Source organism: Rhinolophus sinicus, chromosome 3 (genome assembly GCF_057876585.1).
Source record: "Rhinolophus sinicus isolate RSI-liver-muscle chromosome 3, RSI-T2T, whole genome shotgun sequence".
Classification (NCBI taxonomy): domain Eukaryota; kingdom Metazoa; phylum Chordata; class Mammalia; order Chiroptera; family Rhinolophidae; genus Rhinolophus; species Rhinolophus sinicus.
The window spans coordinates 4,039,465-4,056,961 of record NC_142503.1 but is presented as its reverse complement, the minus strand read 5'-3'; the positions used below and the strand labels follow the sequence as shown (position 1 = coordinate 4,056,961).

Here is a 17,497-nt window from a genome sequence, read left to right as displayed (position 1 = left end):
AGGGCTATGCCACTAACCGTGAAAGACCTCAACACAGATAAATCCCTGCTGTCATTCATGTTTCTGTTTTCACTGTTTTTGTACAGTTACACTCCAGTCCCGACTGGTAGTTCCCAGGAAGCAAAAATAGGCACCCAGCTTGATGCAAAAATCGCCCTAATTCATATGTATCAGTAAGGCCAAAATAATTGTTCTAATAATTATGTCCCACTTTATACAATAATTATAGCTGCTTCCTATTACAATCAATATGTAATCAATTCTGCAACTCCATATTCTGATTTTTGGAAATGTCTGAATTTCAAGATCAAAAAATGGCAAGCATCCCCTTAACAACATTTTTCTAGAATGTTTTCCTTCAATTCCCAAGTGAGCTGACAACATTTCAACTTCAAGTGTAATCAGATCCATTGTAAGATAGCAATTCCTTATCTCTTTCCTCAAAGAACTCTTAATAAAAAAATATTGAGAATGCTTGCCAAATATTGTGACAGAGAATTAGTATTTCTTTTACAGAAATTATTTTTAAAGTATTAATTTCTTCAATCTGAGTGGTTTCCACCAATGTAACAATTATGTTCAAAGAGCATTTCTTTCTCGAGTTATTTTCAGAATTTTTAAAATGCCTTTCCCTTTTGTGTATCGAAGAAATAAAGCAGCCACAATTATCTTCCTTCTACAGTTTGCAAGAATGAAAACATTCTCCCATTTCCCACAATAGATACAAAAGTTGATGGTATGTTTGGACCGCCACCGTGGTCCAACTTCGCTGATAATTCAGTGCCATGTGTTAGATGTGATGCATACATCACTCCTCCCCGTGGATCGATTCTGGGGGTTGTAGGAAAACCAAGCACGATGTCATTGCCATGTTTCCCCTAAGGCCATAGGGACCCCTGGGGACAACGAAGCTGCACATGCTACTTGGTGGAGTGGCTTCCACTTGCCTCCCCGACAGCTCGTCAGAACCACAGGGCTCTGGCACTGGTGAGTTGCCTGGTGACAACTCACCTCTACTCTTTATTAGCCACTTGTCCTGGACACAGATTTGACCTCAGCAAGCCTCAGTTTCCTCCTCTGTGAGATGGGAATAACAACAACACTCATCCCATAGGCTGTTGTGAGGATTTAATCGAATGACCCATAAAACATTTTGCACAGCAGCTGATACACGTTTGCAACTGGATGCTGCATTGCAAGAGGGGTCAAAGCGAAGGGATGGGGTGTGTGCTCGGACCAGCAAATCTCGTGGGTGGGGAAGGAGCACGTTCAGGTGACCTTTCCTAGCTCCTGCAGCCATGGCCTGCCCTCCTTTTCTAATCGTTTGCCACCTGATTTGTCCCAGATCTGCTTCGTCCCCAGACTTCCTCACCCTGGGGTCCTCTGTCCTCTCACTTACCTCAGCTTGCTTCCTCCTGGCCTCCCCAAAGTAGCTGGCCCAGCAGACAGCCAGGAAGAAGACAGAGAATGCACAGAATGGGAAGCAGTGCCCTGGGAATGCCAAGAGTGAGGTGGCTACGGTGCCCAAGTCATGGCAGACCCTCAGCACATGGGTGCTGAATGAATGAAGGAATGAATGAATGAATGAAGTGTGTGACAACGAGGAAAAACAAACAGGTAAACCTAATCATAGTTTGCTGACTCCCTGGTAGGAAAGCATGGACGTTACAGGAAATGTTTCCGCCATTACAACTTTGTGTGTTTTGGGAAATGCCTGCTTTTTCCACTTATTAGCAGTGAAGCAGTGTTCAGAATGACAGGCTGGGCCTCACCATAAGAGTCAAGTCTCCCCCACCTGTAGGTACAGTGTGGGGGAGTGTGACGACCCTGCTGATCCCTGGACCCCCCTCTCCCAAGCCCCCAGTGCACACACAGGCCACTGCCAGTTGTCAGGTCCATGTATGGTCAACAGATGACCTGTACCCAAATGTTAAGCAAAATGTAACTGCGAAGCTGGCCGACATGCCGAAGACATATGAATGGGTTTGTAGTATCCTCACCGGACAATCAGTTCTGCACGGCAGGCACTTTCCGTGTCTCTTCTCCACCACTGTGTGACTAGCAAGTGCCTGGTACATGGCAGGCTCTCCATACCTGTGCTGTGTGAGTCAGCCAGGCAGCCACAGGTCTGGGTGGTCTGCACCTGAGCACTGCCAGCCGTGTCCAATCGAGGGTGAGTGACCTGTCTTGAGCACACGTCCTGGTCTCAGGTTCACACCCCGCTTGGTCTACGCACGCCGTCCAGGGAGGAAGGACTTGGTTCTATGATGGCAGGGCTTCCAGGGCACTCCGTCATGGTTGACAGAGGACAGGGAGTCTCATCGAGGTGGGGGGGGGATGGTGAGGGGCTTCGGTTACACCCACCACCACCCGACGCTCCCTGCCATGGCTGCTGGTGGCAGGATGCACCCAGAGGGGGACCTGGAAACGATGAGAGTCCAGGTGGCTTTTCTCACCCTGGCCGCCCAGTAGAATCACGTAGGAGCTTTTCCAACAAGCCTCTACCAGGAAGCCAGAGTCTCCGAAGGTAGGGCCCTGGCATTAGGAGAATGTAAACACTCCCCAGGGCATCTAATTTATGGCCTTGGCAGAGAACCACTGGCAGAGAGGAAGGGAGTTATACCTGTCACCCATCCCCCTCCCCACTACCTTATCAACACAGCAAAAAATGAAGATTCAGGAGATTTGAAATGTGGCTCAAAGAATCCACACCTGGTGGCTGCTTTTGTTTGTTTGTTTTCGTCAAATTAGCCGTCCCCAAAGTGGTACCCGAGGCTGCCTGACTGCTACACCTGGATTCACACACACCTATTCCTGCGGGTGAGAAAGGGCACGCTGGGTGGTGAGTCTCAGACTTAAAACATACTTCAACTTACTGTCCATGTTGGCACTTTCCATTAAAAAACAAACAACCCCCCCCCAAACTATGTTGTCCCTTAAAAAGAAAAACAAACCTCTCACATCCCTAATGTCAACCAGAAAAGTAAACGGAAATGCATTTACACATTCTTCTTGCAAGTTTAGATTCTCCAAAGTCGACAACTGAGGGCAAAGCGAGTCACTACTATTATTAACTGTCCCATCAGCCCTGGTGGAAGCACCGTGCCAGGGAGCTGAGCCGTGGGGCCGCCCAGTTGGCGTGGGACTATTTTTAGGAGGCAGGGCCCTGCCTGCATCCTCCTGCCTGCCCTACTTGGTATCGGAACAAGCTATTTTTTCTCTGAACAGTCAAGCACCTGGATACCTCAAGCTGCAGAGTCATCCTCGTGGGCAAAGCTCTCCATCACCTACACATTTCCGTTCCTTTGCAAACCAGCCTGGCCTCTAGAGAAATGAGAGGTTGAAGTGGTTAAGGAACTCCTGTTGGGGCTTGTTAAGGGCTGCAACTGTGTCCCTACAAAACCCATGCTGGAGTCCTACCCCAGCACCTCAGGATGTGGCTACACCAACGGAAGCAGGTCACAAGGGTGGGCCCTAAGCCAGTATGACCGAGTCCTTACAAGGAGAGACTGGGTCACACACACACGAAGAGAAGGAAGACGGTGTGAAGACGCGGAGAAGACGCGGAGAAGACGCGGTCCACGCACCAAGCAGAGAGCCCCGGAGCAGCTCCTCCCTCAGCCTCAGGAGGAGCCCACCCTGCCGACACCCGGGTCTCAGACTTCCAGCCCCCAGAACTGGGAATGACAAATGTCTGGTATTTAAGGCCCCAGTCTGCGGCACTTTGTTACAGCAGCCCTAGCAGGCTGATACAACACGGTTTGGAAACACGGGAAATTATTACAGTGTAGCAACACAAAGCGCTGTTCATCCTCACCAGTTTTTCTGCTAAGACCTGGAGATTTTCCAGCCACAAGTCAAATAAGTCAAGTGCTGTTTTTAGGCCTTGTGCTTTGGAAGAAGCTCTGAAAACAGCTGTGGGGTGTGCGTGTGCGCGCACGTGTGCACATTTGCACACACACACATATACACACACATATATATACACACACACACATATACACACACATACACACACGATTCTCAATGACGTCCCCGGTGCAGACCCCTTTAAGGCCCAAAGTCAATCTCAGAGATGTGCGTTATCACCAAAGCTGATCTGCAGAGCCCTTTCCTCATCACATTCCATCAAGTGGCCACATCTGCCGGTTTCCTTTATTCAAAAGCCCCAGAAGCCAGCGCTGTCAAGTAAACATAACCGTCCTGACCAACTTTTCTAAGATCTGAGGCTGCTTCAGTCCTGTTATTCTCAGTCTTTGCTGACGGCTGGATGCATATCTGTTTTCTGGGGACACAAAGGCTTATCACGCAGGTCACAATTCAGACCACCACCTGGGGACAGCAGGGGCTTCCATGGCCCGGGCTTGACTGTGCCTTTTGGACAGCTTTTGCTGGTGTGGGCTGTGTTCAGAGCCTTTGTACTCACTGCTCGTATTCTAACACGACGTGTGTGAACTATAGCTGACTGTGGGCCTGCAGCTTCCTCACCTGTGCGGGGACCATCCACACAGCAGAACAAGCGAGGAGACACAGCCTCGGGCCTCAGCTGGCCCAGAGCGTGGCCCGGAGCACACAGCCAGTGTTAGCTGTGCTGTTATCATCTTTACCATCACGATCATCATCATCGTCTTCATGGTGGGTCCAGCCATGTGGCTGGCTCTGAGGGGACAGAGGAGGGCTAAGGAACTGTCTTTCAAGTGTCATCTGTCCCCTCTTCCTGGCCACATCTAGTTAATTTTAAAAAGGGACACTCAAAAGGTGAGCAGGTATGAAAACAGAACCCTGAGTTACTGTTCCCTCAAGTGGCTTTTGGGGACCCTTCTGCTCACACAACTGCAAGAAGAGGGTCTCTGTCCAGTCACCCAGTTACTCCAGGACCCACACCTGGAGGCTAAGCCAGCGAGCTCCGGGCATTTCCGGCAGAACCGTGGAGGCACCGCTGCGAGTCCTCAGTCCAGGTTCACAGCGTCTGTCCTGTGTTATCTCTGCCCACGTGATCTTCTACCTTAAGCTGCCTGCAAGATGCAAGCACTGTGCTACCATCGCAGCTACTTATGGTTTCAAGACCAACATCTTACAGCTTTCGGATGTCAAAAGTCCTGTACAGGAACTATGAGCTGGCTTCTTTGGGTTCAATAAAGGATAAACGGTATAAATAATGGCTTAAACTTTGAAGATTGTCAGCAGTTCATTTTAAAAGTACAGGAATTTTCATCCAATTGCAGACAACCAAAACAGTTACCTGAAATGTCTCTATGTAGTCAAAAGAGGGCCTAGTCACGGCCAGTAGAGAAGTGGGAAGCCTGTATGTCGCTGTCTCCACACAGAATGCAGCATACAAGAAATTTATGTTGATTTCATTTAAAGCAACCACAATCCATAAAGCAGCATATCAGAGATTTTGATGACATGGACCAAAGAGTCAGGCAAAGGCCTTGGGAAATGACTGAATTGATCATATCATGTGATAAGCCCTCAGTTTTTTATTTTGCACACAAAACAGTTAAGCAGATCTTTTTATCATAATCTTACCAATTAAATCCTTAAAATCACTTTACAGTTTCTCTAAAGGTGCAGAAACAAAATCAACGTGGTACATCCTCAATTCAGAAAGTAAAGCCAAGCGATTATGAAAGGGGGAAAGGAGCCTTTTCTGACTTTTCACTTAAGCAAAACAAATCCTAAAAAGAGATGCCAACAGATGGAGGAATGGAACTAGAATGAAATGATTCCTTTCTTTTAAAGTAATTTCTGGTTAGGTAGCACTCCTGGTTCTCTTTGAATACCTACTCGGGTATTTTGAGGGCTTCCCCAAAGCCTTACCTTTAACTATAGTATGTGCAATGAGCAATCTGTAGGGAAGGAATTCATGAGGTGGGGAAGGCACAATAGCACTTAGGTTCCTGAAACGCGTTCGCCTCCTTCCGTGCACAGAATCCTGAAACATTAATGACCCTTCATTTCTCCTCTTCTTACACTGCATTTCAAACAGTTTATGTGTGGCCTGCATTACTCTCTTACGGATGAAGTCAGCATGGAAAACACAAGGAAACTGAATTGGTATTTTAATGCCTTGCTGAGTTCTCACCTTCATTTCAGATATTTGATGCACTAGAATTTAGAATAGGGAATATAACACAGTATGCTGGGTGGCAGGCCCTTAGTTCAATTAGGTACGATTTTGAAATTAATAAATAAACATGTCGATAATGACTTTCAGCCCTGAAGTCTCTAACTTGCAAACTGTTTGCAAGACTCAATGCTGATTACGAAGAAAAGAAATATATGCACAAGGATCTGTCTATTTTAACACTTTGTAGAAGTACATGAGCGCAAATAGAACTATTACTCATAGCATCAACGTAAACATGAAGGACACTTACTTTACTAAGACGTATGTTTTAAAAATAGTCCTTATTTCTAACTTGAGGTCTTTGTTTTCCTGCATCTTTGAAAGTGCAGACTGTAGTCCACGTGACCTCTAGGACCTCTTCCAAGTCTAAACTGTTACGATTCTGTGATTCTATAAGGCAAAACGACACCCCTCTCCCCCTGAGCCCCAAAGTCAGCCTCTCTGAAGAATGAAAGAACGTAAGACACAGTTCCAGAGAGTTCTGAGTGGCAATGATTTCAGAAACAAATAACAAAGGCATTTCTGCAGAACATGCTTCCACATGATTTGTATACTCCCGTTTGAAAAATAAACCAAAGAGACCCCTTTGCACCCCCATGGCTTGTGTTGACTCAGTCTCCTCACACCAGAGGCAGCACTGAACTTCTGATGTTAAACCTTGCTCGGTTAAAGATGTCTTTCTGGACCTGCCACATCCATCCTATTTCCAGATCAAGAAATAAGTGGAACCTAAGCCCCAGAAAAGACAGACCAGCAGGATAGTTACTTGGTAACAACAGACCTTAGTCAAGAATTAAGTGCCTTTCTCCACTGGAGTGAGGACGCTACTGGCTTGGTACTCCAGGAGCTCCAGCTCTAGTGAAATTGGCAGAACGAGCGTTATTTGATTAGTGTGAAAAATTCCGCAGTGAAAGGGACAGGGGTAGGTGACAGGGGACTGATCGCTTCTGATGTGCCAGCTGTAGAAAGATCAAATTGAGGTCATTCAGGGTCTTCTAAACAAAACAACGATTCTTCATAAATCTAAAAGATGCCTGTATAAAAATGTCATTTTATTAAGTAACGTTTAATATCGATTCTGGAAAACATCAGCTGACTTGAACACGATCGAGAGCATGTAACGTGGGAATCTGAAACCTCACACTTGTCTGCAGGGAGTGGTGGTGGTGGTGGGGGGACAACACACTTCAGAAGATTCATTCATTCTCCCTCTCAAGTCCTCCACGGTTTCTTTTCAGTAAAGCTGCCATCTGGTGCAAGAGGTGAGGACACTCAAACTCATCCCTTATTTCAGTATTTAGTGAACAATCTTTAGCCCTGATAAAGGATTTAACTTCTTCTGGGGGCACGAGGAAACCAAAGAAAGAAACGAGTCTGAGAGAGACCAAGACCTTGAACATCTACCCTCCCAGGGGTGAAGGTCCTGGAAGGGGCAGGGACCAGGCATTTCCTTGACAGAGTCTGGCCTTGTCCCTTAAGGAACCAGTCACACCACACCTCTGCCTCTCCAGTGAAATTTCTCAAGAGTGAAATTCTCACCTTTGCACTACATGCTCTAAGGAAAAGCAAGCATAGCCTCCGGAGCAGATATACCAGCGGGAGGCTGACCCTCTGCAGAGCACCCCACCTGCAAAGCACCCACCTGAGACGTTGGGGAGGAAATGTGTGTGTTGGGGGGAGGTTATAAACTAGGTTGGACGCTTGAATCCTGAGGCAGACATAAAGTCCCACCTTCACGGAGATTATGGGGACAGAAGATGGGGAGACGCAGATGGGGGGAATGGGAGAGGGAGGGGAAGAGAGTGGGGGATATGGGGAAAGGGAGAGAGGGAGAGAGAGATAGGAAATGGTGGACAGCTGGAAAGGGAAGAGTAGCCGGGGAGAGGAGAAGGGGACGAAGGGCAGAGGATAGAGGGGTAGGGCGGAGGGACCACAGGGGAGGGGTAGGGTGAGAAGAGAAAGAGAAGAGGAAGAGGAGGGTATAGCGGGGCGATGAGGGGAGTAAGGACGGGGAAAGCAGGACAGAGCGAATTCTGGAGACAAGGAGAGAGGGAGCAAGCGAGAGACCAGCGCAGACAGGGCGGGGGACCGGGAGAGACGAGATGGAAAAGTAGGCAAGAAAGATAATGCTTTGGGAAAAGAAGCGGGGCGCCGGAAACGTCTCCGGGTTGGAGGCTGGTTTGCAAAGAGCCCCGCGCGCACGGGCAGCCCGGGTCAGGAGGGAGAGAGTCGGGGGAACGCGCGCCCCAGCCCCTCCCCGCTTACCTGGCCCTTGACCAGGCTGGCGGCGAACTGGCGCATGACGGCCTCCACGGTGTAGGCGCTGGACCAGCCGCGCGGCGTGAGCAGCTCCATGCAGATGGCGCCGCCGTCCAGCACGTAGCCGTTCTCCAGGCGCGGGCTGAGCACCCGCATGAAGGGCGGCGAGAAGGGGAAGTTGTCGGGGAAGGTGAGGTTGAGCAGGATGAACTCGGTGTTGGTCTCCTTCATGTCCTGCCACAGCACCGAATCCTTGTCCACCTGGTGCAGCTTCACGTTCCAGTCGAAGAGGCTGTCGTCCACCAGCTCCACGGAGATGAAGCGGTCACTGAGGCGCGCGATGTCCTGCAGCTCCTTCATGAGCCGCCGGCTGCGCACCTGCGCGCAGTGCTGCTGGCGCGCCGCGGGCACCAGGCTGCCGCCCGCCGCCCCCGCCGGGCCGGGCCCCGCCCTGGCGCCCGCCGCCCGCTCCCGGGGACCCCCGGAGCCCGCTGCCCCCGCCGCCCCGGCGGCCGGCTGCGGCAGCTTGTCGCGCGGGGCCAGCTCCGGCGCGCGCTTGCCCTTGCGCGGCCCGGGGCTGGCGTCGCCCGCGCCCCCGGGGGGCTGCTGTTGCTGCTGCTTGTGGCCGCCGCTCTTGGCGCCGCCCTTGCCGCGCAGCGACGCGCTTTGCTGGCCGCCGCCGCCGCGGTGGTTGTGATGGTGCTTGGGGTCCTCGGTGTCCCGGTTGTGCAGGCGGATCAGCCCGATTTTGCGGAGCAGCGTGGCCATTTTAGGCTTGGCGCCGGCGTGGGGCTCCCCTCGGCTCCTGCCCCCGGAGCCCGAAAGCCTGGGCGCGGGGGGCGCGGGGCGGCGGCGATAGGCGAACACTCAGCGGGGCTCGGTGCGGGCCACCGCCGGCGCCGGCGGCCGTGGCGCAGCGGAGCCGGCAGCAAGAGCGCTCCCCCGCCGCTGTCGCCGCTGTCATATGACGGGGCCCGCTCCGGCTCCCGCTCCAGCCGCCGGGGAGCGGAGGCGTGGAGGAGACGCGGCGTGGCTGGCCGTCCCCGAGCCGCTCTCTGGGCGCAGCCCCCGGAGCCCGGTGTCCACAGTCCTTTGTGCGCGGCCGCAGCCCGGCTGGCCTGGAGTCCAAGCGCCGCGCCGGGGCGCGCAGAGTCGCCCGCAGCGCCCCGGAGGCAGCGAGGTGGCCGCGGGCTCCCGCCGTGAGCGCCCGCCGGGCCGTGCCGCGCTGGCGGCTACCGCGGGGCCCCGGCCGCTGCCACTCGCGTCGCCGCCGCCGCTGCGGCTGCTGACATTGCAGAGGCGGCTGCTCTGTCTGAGCTGAGCGCGGCGCGGAGGGGGCGGCCCTGCCAGCCGGAGGGGGACGCGGGGCGGAGCCGCGGGCGTGCCTTCGCCGAGCCGCCCCGCCCGCCCGCCCGCCCGCCCGCCGCCCGCCGCCCGGCTCCCGCGGCGCCACGCGCACGGCCGCTGGGGGGAGACAGCGGCGCGCGCCGGGCCGGCGGGGTGCCGCGCTGCGGGGTCTCCACGCGCGAGGCCGTCCAGCTGGCAGAAGCCGGCGCGAGGGTGGGGACCAGGGGAGATGGGTCGCGCTAGAGCGAGCGCTAATGGGGGTCTCACAGACTCCGGTCCTTTTGCCTGGGATACGGGCTCGCCACCCCCAACCCCACCCCCCTGTCCCGAAGCCCAAGCCTCCGACCTCACTTAACCCTGGTAGAACAATCTGGAGGGGAAGAGGAAGTGGGAAGCGTGGAAAGCAACCTGGTTATTGATTCCCTGGGACCAGATGGAGCCTGACGTCCCACACAGCAATCCTGGGCCGGCGTGGGGCAGGACCAGGGGACCAGGGGCGGCGACGCTTTCATAAAGGCTGATGGAAGGATCAGGGCCGGCGGAAGACGATGCGGGGAACTTGCCCACCGCAAACCTCCTAAAGTCCCTTCAGTCACGACTTTAAAGGGTTAACGTTACGCGAATTTATCCTGCTGCCCCGGCCGATTCCCCTCCGGTCCGCCACGCAGGAGGGTCCCTGCATTCTGAACAGGGATCCCCCGAGGAGGGGACCACGGAACACTGGCTTTCTGCTGGTTTCCAAAAGACTGCGGGGAAACGTCCAACGTTGGCGCCCGCGGGTGCTCAGGGCGCGGGGCAGGCGCCTCTGCGGCCCCCGGAGTCCTCTGTACCCACAGCTGACCCCGGGACTGCCCGCGGAAGGGGAGTAGAGCCTCCTTGAACCTGGACGCTTTCATCCCTCCCCTCCCTTTTTGCCTTTAACGCTTGAAACTTATTTTTATCTGTGGAAATTTCGAGCAAAAAAAATGTTGAGCCTCAGAAGCTGGAACGTCCTGGGAACCAGAAAAGCTTCAATGTTTGCAGAAAGCGCGCTGCCACGCAGTTTAGTGAGTCTGGCCAACCCTGGGCAGCGGTGAGAGGCGGAGATGACCACTGACGTATAGGGAAAATTACCCCGTAAACCTAAATGGCTAAGGACTCTAAGCTTCACCGCTGTTCCTGGTTTGGCTTTCAACTTGGGGAACCTCTAAGTTTGTCAGTGGAGCATGTGCATTCTGATGCCAGCATGATTATTTTAGTATTAAATTTATTGGGGTGACCATGATTTTTTAAAAGAATGTCTATATCATTTTCACTTTTTCCAGATTATGAAACACTTCGATTGTGAACAATACCTCTTCAGGCCGCTGCCGACACGAGTATGGGTCTGGGGTTCGCTTTTCTGGGGCTGTCTTCCAGGAGAGCCAGGTGTCAGCATAATCCTCACACGCCCTACAGGTGAGCAGGCACGCACCCTGCACCCTGTAGTGCTGTCCCCCCCCACCAGGTGCAGTTCTGGGGGGCGGGGAGGGGCTGTGCTCAAGTGGGTGGGACTGGGCAGGGCAGTGGCCCAGGCAAGACCAGTGGCTGATGACAGAATCTTAGCTGCAAGCTACTGAAGGTCTGTTTGTCCCGGTCTCAGGGGCTTCTTTGGTGACTCTGCTCCATCTTGCTCTGTTTTTTAAAGATGGGTTGAGAAGGAAGATGACAATGTTTGTCTGTTAAGTACTGTGAGTTCATTTCACCTGTGGGAAGAGGGATATGAAAAGGCTGAAAGGTGACATTGGTAGGATTCGCAGGCAGAAACCCTCTCAGGTTTTATCCGACCCTTTTTTTGGTGAAGAAACTGAGTTTTGAAGATGCTCAGCAGCTGGCCCAGCTCAGTCATGTGCTCCGACCTGGTCCCTGTGCCTCCATGGCCTGAGCTGGTGGTTGACCATCTGCTCCAGATGGCACACTGAACTGCCAGGTCTGTGACATGGGCCTCTCAGCCCCAATTCCCAAGGTCCTGGAGGTGACAAAGCCTCTACCATGTGATTGTCATCACCACAGAATCAGTTGACCTTGGGCGGGGCTCAGGATGTTGTCTCATGTGGTTTGGGAATGGTTTAAAATCCCAGGGAACTGTCTGCAAGCCCTTTATTTTTGAATGGAATCATTACTAGAGTGATCGTATAATTTATTGTCTGAATGCAGATTTTTTTTTTTTCCTTGAGAGTGAAAGGATTACAGTTAATACTGAGGCTGGGACAAGAGGCCAAAGCAAGACCGGCCGGCACATGAGATGGTGGTCACCTTCCTTGTTACGTACCTGGCACACAGCGTCAATGATCAACTCCTTACAGGTCTAAGGCCAAATGTTAATTAAAAATTGGAAACAACCTAAAGTTACAACCAGGGGGAAGTGTTAGGTGAATTATACCTAATCTACCCGAGTGTATATTATGCAGCAATAACATTATATAGCAAGATGAAAATATGATCAGCATAATAATTTTAAGTGACAAGACAGAGTGCAAAATTCTATCCACTATGTAAAACCGTGGGTAGGAAAAAAGACAAGGAGAAAGAAAAATAAATGGTAACAATTACCATGTTAGCACAGATAAGTGTTCTCAGCTTACTCCCTCCTCAGTTCCCCGGTCCATGGACCCAAACATTTGCTTATGTGACAGGATGGTAGGGGCCAGTGTGGCTGGCAAACGTCCTCCTTCTCATATCCCAGAAGATTCTAGAAAGTCCCACTTCGATGAATGGATACCTACCCAGACAAGCATGTGTAGAGATGACATTTTGTTGCTATAGTTATTCACTTCTATTTGATTTTAAAATATTCTGAAAAGGAATATATTGCAATTATAATGAAAAAATATTAGCAAACTTTAAAAATTAGCTTATTGAAGATTAAGTTTACAACATTGGGAGCGTTGAATTGAGAGCATTTAGTTAAATAAAATAATCTCTAAGGACACTGTGGGTCTCTATCTCCTCCTCTGTTCACAAGTAGTGATGGGGAAGGGCGGGGAATGGTTAGGGAACGTCTGGGGAGAGAGAGCGAGACAGAGAGCGAGACAGAGACAGAGAGAGAGAACTTGGGCCAATCCACCATGAAAGGAAGGAAGGGAGGAGGAAACACTGGTTACCACAAGTGTCCCTTACTGGGAAATTGCATTGTGCCTGCCAATGACTCCCCATGAGCATCCAAGTGAGTGGTTCCAGGGGTCAGCTGTCTCCAGGGGCAGTTTTTATGAAGAGATGCAGAACTGGGGTTTGCCCATTTATTCTTTGCCTCAGAGGACTGTGCCCGTTTTCCCAGTTGGTCCTATTTCTGCCAACCTCATAGAGTTGTCAAGGCGTCAGCCAGACCACCTCAAAATACCTGCCCCCAATTCATACATATTGTTTATCATCTGGGACAAAGGTTTAAGATCACTGTCAAAATTAAAAACAAAAACAAAACGACATTTCCTGTTAGAAGACTTCACTGCAAGGCAGCAGAATGTGGATCTCTGACCTCATTGGGTCACATGACCTATTAAGTCATTCATTTATCAGTCATCAAGTTGGCACTTAGATGGCACTCTGCCTTATCTCAAATGCCCTCCCAAGCAATATGTGTGTGTGTCACATATAAGATATATAATATATAGTAGCTTTCCTATGTATTACATCTTCCTCTATATTATATAACATCAAGGAATGTTCCATACTTACCTCAGCATTTACTTAAGACACACATGGACACACACGTGTTTTGTTGTTTAATTAAAAACTCAACCTTTCATTTTATAGCACAGACATCCGAAGCCACAGCAGTGACGCTCTTGCCCAAAGTCATACAAAAGGTGGTGGGAGAGGGAGCCTGGTACCCACTCGTGGTGCCTGTTCGAGGCTCTCCTCACAGTGCCACATTCCACAGGCCTTCATGGAGGCGAAGAGCAGGGGGGCAGGAAGAGAGGAAGGGAAGGAAGGCTAGAAAAGGGAAGAAGGGCGTTGCACGAGGTGAGCAGTGCCGATCTGAAATAGATGGTGAAGGACGTCTATCCTGCTTTTTGTCCACTAGCACTTTAGCAGCCCTTCCTGTGTCTGGAAAATTTCCCTCCTGTGGCAGACGGGCTTTCCCAAAGCTGGCCATGCCTGGATATGGGTCCCATCCTACGCGTCCTTCTTCCTCTTGTCACTCTTCCTAGGAAAACGTGGGCTCTGTGCTCCCTCCTCCTGAGTCTGGGCGGATGGGGCTGTGAGCGCTCTGATCAGTGGAGTAGGAGCATGCAGTGAAGCCATGTCACTTCTGAGGCTGGGTCATAAAAAAGTGCAGGCTCTGACTGCTTTCTTTCAGGATGCTTGCCTGGGGGACCCAGCCATGTTGTGTGGAAGCCCAAGCTGTGTAGAGAGGCCAGGTGAAGGGTGTCCAACCTTCAGTCAAGTGAAGGTCTTTGCAGATCCCACCAGACATGTGAGTGAACTTGTCCTCACATGATTCTGGCCCCAGCTTTTGAGGCTTCCGGCTGAGGCCCCAGACATTGGGAAGCAAAAACAGGCTATCCCCAGTATGTCCTGACTGAGTTCCCTACCCAAAGAAACTGTGAGAGATAAGAAAGAACATTGTTCGTTTAGGCCGTCATGTTTGGGGACAATTTGTTATGCAGCAATAGATAACCAATACAGCCCCTATGATTCTTCTGTCTACCCACCACTCCCTAACTCACTTGAAGCCAGAGACGTGCTTTCCCTGACTTCCTTACAGCCATGCACAGGCTTTGTCTCAGCCAATCCGCTGCACCAGAGCAGAACTTCTGGTTAGAAGATGGAGGCCCACAGAGGGTTAGTCCTTGTTAGGGGACCTGGTGATTCAGATTTCAGAGGCAGCAGCCACTCCTCCCGGGGTTTGAAGCTCAGAGCGGACAGTTCCATCTCCATGCTTGTACCCTGGCCGGAACAGTAGGGTCTCCATGGAGGGGGTTCAGTGGTATAATTTGAATGTCATTCAGGCGATGTAGCCTCCAAATCAAATTTCTGACCATCCTGGAGATTCTTTAAATGACACTTATACATTCTTTGTAGTAGATGAACTCTACTGTTTGTAAGCAAGACTCTGACTTGTAGAATGTCTATCCAATGTACACTGCCCCTGCTGGAAATGGTGCCCACACAGAGCACAGCTCTGTGGCATCCTTCATCACGTACTGCCCGCCACTCCCTGACCCATCCTCCGTCACCCACTACCCGCCACTCTCTAACTTAGTTCTCAAAGCCTTCACTTTAGTGACCACCTCAGTTTGCTGTTTTCCATACAAACCTCACTCAGGATGGCAAGGGGGTTTTATCACCTTGGCAACTTGGATCATTTAGTAGAAGCTGCCAGCGGTGCTGTGTTCAGAAGGGTAAGTGTTGGGCTTAGAGGGAAACATGGTCCTTGATTAAGGAAGTCTGCCATCAGCACTGGGTGGGCACCCTTCCAGGTACCAGGGTGTCTTTGACTGAACTTCAAGGATTCTGGAAGAAAATGGCTGGTTAAACTAATTCATGTGAAATTTTAAGTAATGTATCATTCCCTGCATTGTTTCTATTTTAAAATAATATATCTTGTATTAGTTAAAACACTTTAAAAATAACCCAGATGCTCAACGACGTAAGAAGTGCATTGCTCTTGTATGTAATAGAACAAGGCAGTTACCACATAGCTTCAGGGGCAGTTTCAGTGGCTGCCTTTTGCTGATTCTGGAAATGCCTGTAATTCAATGCCTTGGACGTTACCTACACCACCTTTAGTCATATCCCGTTCCATCCCAGCTCCAAAGGCGTCTGAGAGACGTACACTCTTGCTGGAAAGCAGGTGCCAGCTTCAACTCACTAGAAAGAAATGGAGATATGGACGCTGGGAGTCGGTTAGAAGTTTTTACTACGTGTAGTTTCCTACGTGAATTTTTAACAGCTCAAGTGAGGGGAGTAAAACTATAAAATGAAGGGTTTTAGATCATGCATGTGTGTGATCTTCATTAGACATTTTCTCAAGTCTGCACCTGAGCAATTCTCACTCTGCCCTTCAGTTTGGGACCCAGGGTCTTCCAGTATAATTAACACTATCTTGCAATTCCTTAGGAGTATCAACTCTCTCCTTTTGGGTCAGACAGGGCATTTGTCCTCTTGGGTGAGCTGGGCTCTGGTTTTGTGCCAATGAGGAGTGAGAGGTGAATGTTGAGGACGGCAGGGCTCCCCTAGAAAGGCACCTCCCCTGGGCAAGGTAGTGTGGGGTCTCAGGCAAAGGCAGGCTGGTGTTCCCACTCAGGTGAGGAGAAGCTACTGCCGGCCAGCAGGGATGCTCAAGGGGTTTTAGGGTACGTTTCTCAAAGCTTTCCGAGTCAACCTGGTGGACTCATTTCAATTGTCAGGTGCTGCTTCTTGACAGCTAAGGCTCTAACTCGCCAGAGGGTTGGCACAGCTGTGAATGAATTCACTGTATTTATAATTCTATAACCTCAGGAACCAAACATTGAGGACTGATTTCAGGTGTACCGGCCCTGCAGCTCTAAGAGTTACGATAGTCTTTAGGGTCATCATGGAAAGTCCTGCCTGCTCCGACTCTTCTGGAGCTGAGAGTTCCAAGCCCTGAGCTTGCCATTTTTCTTCTGCCATCAGAAGCAGCCCATCCAATGCCTTCCTGCTGTCATCCCGGTTCCCACCGTAAGGTCAAGGGCAACAGGTACTTACTCCCCAAAGCTTTTCTCTAGGTCTGTCCTTCATCTCAGGGAACCACGGGGGGTGCCAGTCACAGAATTGTGATGCTGCTGATGCTTTTTACTGATGACCAGTTTTCCATGGCTTTGAGGCCATCACTGTACTTCACGGTCAGAGCTGTTAGGTGGTCATTCCAATCTTCAAACTCGTTCCTAATCCTCAGCCTTGTATTAGCCAATCAGGAACACAGAAATTCGCTAAGTATGTCGATAGAAGAGATTTAATCCAGACAATTGGTTACAAAGGTACTGAAATAGTCGGGAAACAAAAGAAGAAACAAGGGTGGCGAAGAAGTCAAAAGAAAGAGGGTGATGGCGCTAAGATTTGAGCTGTTTACATCCCAGAGCTGGAACACAGGGGCCGCCCCTGAAGCTGCTATCAGTGCTGGAATGGCTACAGAGGCACTGTTCCCAGGGTTGCCATCCTCAGTCCACAGCTGCTTTACTTCTGCTGTCACCGCAGTGACTGCCAGGAGCTAGCATGACTTCATAGATCCTTTGTTAATTTATGGCCTCCAAAGTCAGGTGGCCCAATCCCACCTCAGGTCAGCATGTGGACGGCCTGGAAAACTGTGTGAACCCCCATGACAGTCTCTGAGGGGCGGAACTTAGATTTATGGGCAGAGAAGAAAGGACTTGCGATGGCTTTTATAATTACGGAATACAGATTGTCTCTGGCAGCTGAAGGAATGCTGGAGCGATCAAATGAGTCATGCATTCTTTTCTGAAGAAGAAACTGCTTGGTCCTAAAGAGATTTCCAGAGATAATAATCTCATTTTCCCTGTCCGTTTCATCCTTGCTTGAGGCAAAGACAGTTATTTTCTGGTTGCGTGGAAGTGTGAAATAACAGCTGGTTTTGTGTGTCAAAGTGGCGTCTCTATTCAATGATACTTTCAATATCAGGTCTTAATATAGGTCCAAATATAGTTTTCTGAAAAAGGAAAGTCAATTCTGCTTCCTGGCACAGCTGAGGGGTAGTGAGTGAAATATTATAATTAGTTGAAACCAAGAACCTGTATTATATTTATCTTATGCATTTTC

General features: G+C 50.6%; 1 protein-coding gene and 1 long non-coding RNA gene across 2 annotated transcripts in view; one reads left to right on the top strand and one right to left on the bottom strand.

The window, feature by feature from the left end:
* The window catches only part of UBE2QL1 (ubiquitin conjugating enzyme E2 QL1), a 37,134-nt gene extending 27,454 nt beyond the window's left edge, over window positions 1–9,680 (bottom strand). Inside the window, exon 1 of the mRNA XM_019743382.3 lies at window positions 8,399–9,680. Coding sequence (XP_019598941.2) covers window positions 8,399–9,160 — 762 coding nt within the window. The 5' untranslated portion in view covers window positions 9,161–9,680. The remainder of the gene's footprint in view (window positions 1–8,398) is intronic.
* Window positions 9,681–10,338: 658 nt separating this feature from the next.
* LOC141570736 (uncharacterized) lies at window positions 10,339–12,683 on the top strand. Its single transcript, XR_012495194.2, has 3 exons — window positions 10,339–10,785; window positions 11,044–11,176; window positions 11,935–12,683. It is a non-coding gene; the product is annotated as an uncharacterized LOC141570736 (long non-coding RNA).
* The last annotated feature ends 4,814 nt before the right edge of the window (window positions 12,684–17,497 follow it).